The following is a 4,589-nucleotide window of genomic DNA, read 5'->3' as shown; positions in this document are numbered from 1 at the left end:
CTTTCTGTCACCCAGGCTAGAATGCAGTAGCACAATCACTGCTGACTACAATCTCAAATTCCAGGGCTAAAGTGATTCTCCCACCTCAGCCTCTTGAGTAGCTGGGATTAAAGGTCCATGCCACCATGATTGGCTAATTAAAAAAACATTTTTTTTTAAGTTTTTGGCCAGGGCTGGGTTTGAACCCGCCACCTCCGGCATATGGGGCCAGCGCCCTACCCCTTTGAGCCACAGGCGCCGCCCAAGTCTATGTACTTCTTAGTGAAATGGAGAGTGTATCTCTATGCATTTCGGCAGGTTAGCAATGCTCTCTTATTTCTCTCTCTCTCTCTCTCTGCCAGTCTGTCAATTAGTTTCACTCCTTCTCTCTGAGTATCTCCCTTTCTGTCTCTCAGTTGCAAGCTGAGCTTTCCTGCCTCTGCCCTGGCCTCACCTCCTCATGGATCTTCCTCAAGAACTGAATCTCCTCCTCCAGTGATTCAATCTTCCTTTCCAGATCCAGACGGGCCAGGGTGGCTTCATCTGCCTCCTGTAGTGGGGAGGGGGCAAAGGGCCACTCTGATCCCAGACTCCTCCTCCCCCCTCCCCAGTCTTGTTCTACTCCTCCTTCTGGGGCAGGGTGGGGGAGCAGCACATTGCTCTGTAGGGCTGAACTTGGGGGCTGTTTGAGTGGGCTGCCACCAACACTTTCCCCTGCCCCTGCCCTCTACCTCTCTTACCTGTCTAAAGGCAGCCAAGTTGTTCTCTGCCTCCAGCCTCAGGTTGGTTTCATCCTGGAGCCTGGGGTGGGGGGAAATATTCCTAGGTCCAGGCTCTTCTGAGGACACTTGAACCCCTGCCCCACTCTCCCTGGAGATGGCTGTCACAGAGATTTTCCCTAACCCCTAGGACCAGTAGAGCAGCAGGAGAAATGAGGGTTCAAGGGGGCCCTAGACAGAGGCCTTCACTGGGAGGATGAGCAGACAAGGGTTTTTGCTTTAACTCATTACTGAAGTGCCTTATCAGGGCTGGTGCACCTGCTCCTGCTCACACAGGCACATCCACCAACACACATTCCTTGCTGCACATCGAGGGTACACACATGCCCTGCCAGCTCAGCAAAGCACCATGCACTCGGAGATTCCTCTGACCCCAGGTAACTACCTTCAAAATGGATTTTATTATGATCCCCACTATTATGCAAGTCAAAATGACTCTGCTGGGGTCAGAAGCTGATGACAGGCTGTCAGTCACCTGTGTTCTGCACCCAGGCCTGCCTGTGCTTTCTGCTTCTTCCTTTACCCCCAGAGTCCAGTCTGCCTCATGGAGACCAGCCTTCACTTCTGACTCCCCCTTTATACAGGTCCAGGCTCAGAGTAGGTGAGCCCCTTGCCCACAGTCACAGGCTGCCCACAGTCTCAGGGCCCAGCTATGAAAGAAAACAAGGCCATGCCTGCTGGGGTCCCAAATGCTCCCCATAGCTTTCCCCAGTGAGGAGGAGCTGAGAGGACACTAACTTCCTGACAGAAGGTGCCTCGGTCATATCCCCAAGGCCCTACACTCCTTTCTGGCCCCTCCCATCATGCTGGGGAATAAGGAGAGCCCCCCAAGGTGGGGAGACGCAGGGAGTAGGGAGGCAGAGCCCCTGTCTGAGCTTCTGCAGGCCTGAAGGCACTCCCTCTCCAGGGCTCAGTCTTCTCTGCTTACAAGGACCTTTCCCCCTCCTCACTTCTGCCTCAGGGTGCCCAGGTCCTGTGCCAAGTTGTCCCTTTCGACTTCCAGCCGGGCACTATTGGCGGTGAGTTGATCTAACCGCAGCCGGAGCTCTCGCAGCTCCGCCTGGTAGACGTCAGCCAGCTTGGTGGGCTCCTTAGACCGGAGCTGGTTCAGCTCAGCAGCCAGTGCCTTGTTTTGCTGTTCCAGGAAGCGAACCTTCTCGATGTAGCTGGCAAAGCGGTCATTGAGCTCCATCATCTCTGCTCTCTCACTGGCCCGGGTCTCCTTGAAGCCAGCATTGAGTGCCCCGGCCAGGGAGAAGTCCACCCGGGCCGGGAGTGGAGGGGGCATTCGAGCCAGGGAGAGGCGAGTGCCAGCACCCAGGCGGCGGCCAGGAGCCAGACCCCCCACCACCATCTCCGCAGAGGAGGAGAGGTAGGAGCGACGAGCAGTGGAGGTGGTGCGTCTCCTCTCCATTCTTCCTTGGCTCTGCTCACTATCCTGGGATGTGAGGGCTTTATGGAGGGGTGGGCAGGACTGGTGCCACCCGGCTGCCCCTGGTAACGCCCCCTGGCATAGCCTGAGGGGGTGGGGTTGGGCCACAGCCCAGCCATGGGGAGAGTGCCTCTCACCCTATCGAGGTCATTGTGCCCAGAGGGAAGGCTTTCTGGGCATGCCAGCCCCCACCTAAGGAGGGCAGTGCCTGGGGCCTGATGCTGGGTCTAAGGTCCTGACCACTGATCAAGCAGACCCTCACCCTAGGAAGCTGGGTAAAGAAAGGGTTGGCTGGACATACATATGTACAATGTTTTTTTTTTTTTTGCAGTTTTTTGGCTGGGGCTGGGTTTGAATCCACCACTCTTGGCATATGGGGCTGGCACCCTACTCCTTCAGCCACAGGTGCTGCCCCGTACAATTATTATGAAGCAATTAAAAATGGAAAAGGAGACAATGAAGGACAGAAGGAAGAGCTGGATCAGATGATCCCTGACTTGCCTTCCATCTCTTAGATTTTCCTGCCCAGGCATCTCTCACTCAGCACTACTCTTGTGCCTGCTAGATGCTGGGGATTTGGTGAGACAAAACTGTTCCTTACCCTCCAGAAACAGCCTATGTTATAGTTTCCTGCTGAGCCCCATTCCCAGCAGATTGCTGGAGCCTTTGCTCTGAACTCATATTTCCCACATTCCTGCTTTCTGCTGGTTCCCTGGAGTTCTGGGGTTGGAGGCTGGGACTGGACACCAGCCCTTTGTCTGAGGGTTGATCACAGCCTCTAGCTAGCAGTGGATGAGGCCAGAGGACTGTGGAGGCCCTAATATGTCAAGAGGGACAGGCTCTCCCTGGGCTGCTCTCCCTTGTCTGCCCCACCATGGCACCCTCCCTTGCCTGGCCTTTCCGCACCCCCACCCAGAGCCCAGTCCCTGACAGCTCCACAAAGCAGTTACGAATAAGCTGGCTGTGCTGGCTAGAATCTCTGTTCCTCCAACACTGTTTCCCTGGCCACCTACCCTTCACTCTCCCACTGGAGATTTATCTCCTTTGAGTTCCCACACATCAGCTTGAGAAGATGAGAAAGGACTGTGGGGGTGGGTGCGCTTGAGAACTTATGAGCCATGGCATCTGGAAGCCTGAGGCCTGGGGCCCTGTTGCCCCTTGACACAGGTCCATCCATTTCCTGTACTCTGGTCCCACAGGGTCAGAGCCCTACCCAGGCCCCTCACTCATTTGTCTCTGCCAACTTTGGGGAAGAGACAGCCCTCTTCTCCCCCAGCCACCCACTGCCCAGGCCTGGGCTTCAGATCCCTTTCCTCCCTGGGCACTTGCTGAATAGAGCCTTGTTCTCCACCGCCGGTGAGGGCGCCACACAGCAAGGGCAGCCCCCAGCGGGTGATCCTGCTTTTATCCCAAGATGCCAAGCTGTCAGACAGGGGTGCAGTGCAAGCCCCCTGCTCAATGGGTTTCTCGGAAGGCATCCGAGGGGGGCTGGGGTGCAGCGGGAAGCAGGCAGTGTGCCCACCTCTGACCATTGTGTCTGTGCCAAGGTGAGTCAGCCAGTGGGCACAAGGAGAAGGCCCTGAGGGGCAGGCAGCCAGCATTACCAGGTCTGTAAACAAAGCCTGTTGCTCACCCCTCCTCATCTCTGAGCCAGCTCAGGCCCCTGAGCCCTGGGGAGCAAGTTTCCACTCCACACCAAGCAAGGGCTGTTCTTCATTTGGGCATAGCATGCTCTGCCTGCTGAGGTTTCCTCCGTGAGTCCCAGTGGCAGGGGTAGGGGGCTGTGAAAGCCTCTGAGGCTCTAGCCATATTTGACCCTGTACCTGAACGTCTTGAGGAAGGGGTGCCCAGTGCTTTGATCCTTCTGTCAGTTGAGGATCTGGGCACAGACAGGGGGCTTTTAAGGAAGAGCAATATGAGAGATGAGCTGGGCATGATGGCTCACATGTGTAATCCTAGCACTCTGGGAGGCCAAGGTGGGTGGATCACCTATGTGAAGACTCCCAGCCTTCAGCCCCTCAGCCATTCCTCTTGGCCCCCTGTTACAAGCTCAGGTTCCATCTTTAACACGTGCCCTACGCCTCAGGCCTATCCCTACCCTCAACCTTTAACAGTCAAAAAGTGTCAGCAGGCAGGGCACAATGGCTTACTCCTGTAATCCTAGCACTCTGGGAGGGCGAGGCAGGTGGATTGCTTGAGCTCAGGAGTTTGAGACCAGCCTGAGCAAGAGCAAGACCCCATCTCTAAAAAATACCCAGCGAGGTGTTGTGGTGAGCTCCTATAGTCCCAGCTACTTGGGAGGCTGTGATAAGAGAATTGCTTGCGGTTTGGCGCTGTGGCTCAAGCGGCTAAGGTGCCAGTCCCATACACCTGAGCTGGTAGGTTCGAATCCAACCTGG

The 4,589-nt window shown here is 56.0% G+C and overlaps 1 protein-coding gene across 2 annotated transcripts in view; it reads right to left on the bottom strand.

Moving 5' to 3' along the window:
• Positions 1 to 2,272, bottom strand: part of GFAP (glial fibrillary acidic protein) — an 8,859-nt gene extending 6,587 nt beyond the window's left edge. The window contains exons 1-3 of one of the 2 annotated variants that reach the window (XM_003786258.3): positions 1,709 to 2,272; positions 720 to 780; positions 434 to 529 (exon numbers count right to left, since the gene is read on the bottom strand). In XM_003786258.3, the coding sequence (XP_003786306.1) occupies positions 434 to 529; positions 720 to 780; positions 1,709 to 2,172 (621 nt within the window). In that variant the 5' untranslated portion in view covers positions 2,173 to 2,272. The remainder of the gene's footprint in view (positions 1 to 433; positions 530 to 719; positions 781 to 1,708) is intronic. The other variant, XM_003786259.2, reaches the window with a different exon arrangement.
• Positions 2,273 to 4,589: the final 2,317 nt, after the last annotated feature.

The sequence above is a fragment of the Otolemur garnettii genome, unplaced genomic scaffold (assembly GCF_000181295.1).
Source record: "Otolemur garnettii isolate 467f Iridium unplaced genomic scaffold, OtoGar3 scaffold00018, whole genome shotgun sequence".
NCBI classification, from domain to species: Eukaryota; Metazoa; Chordata; class Mammalia; order Primates; family Galagidae; genus Otolemur; species Otolemur garnettii.
The sequence above is the reverse complement of the archived record's forward strand: the minus strand, read 5'-3'. Positions and strand labels throughout refer to the sequence as shown.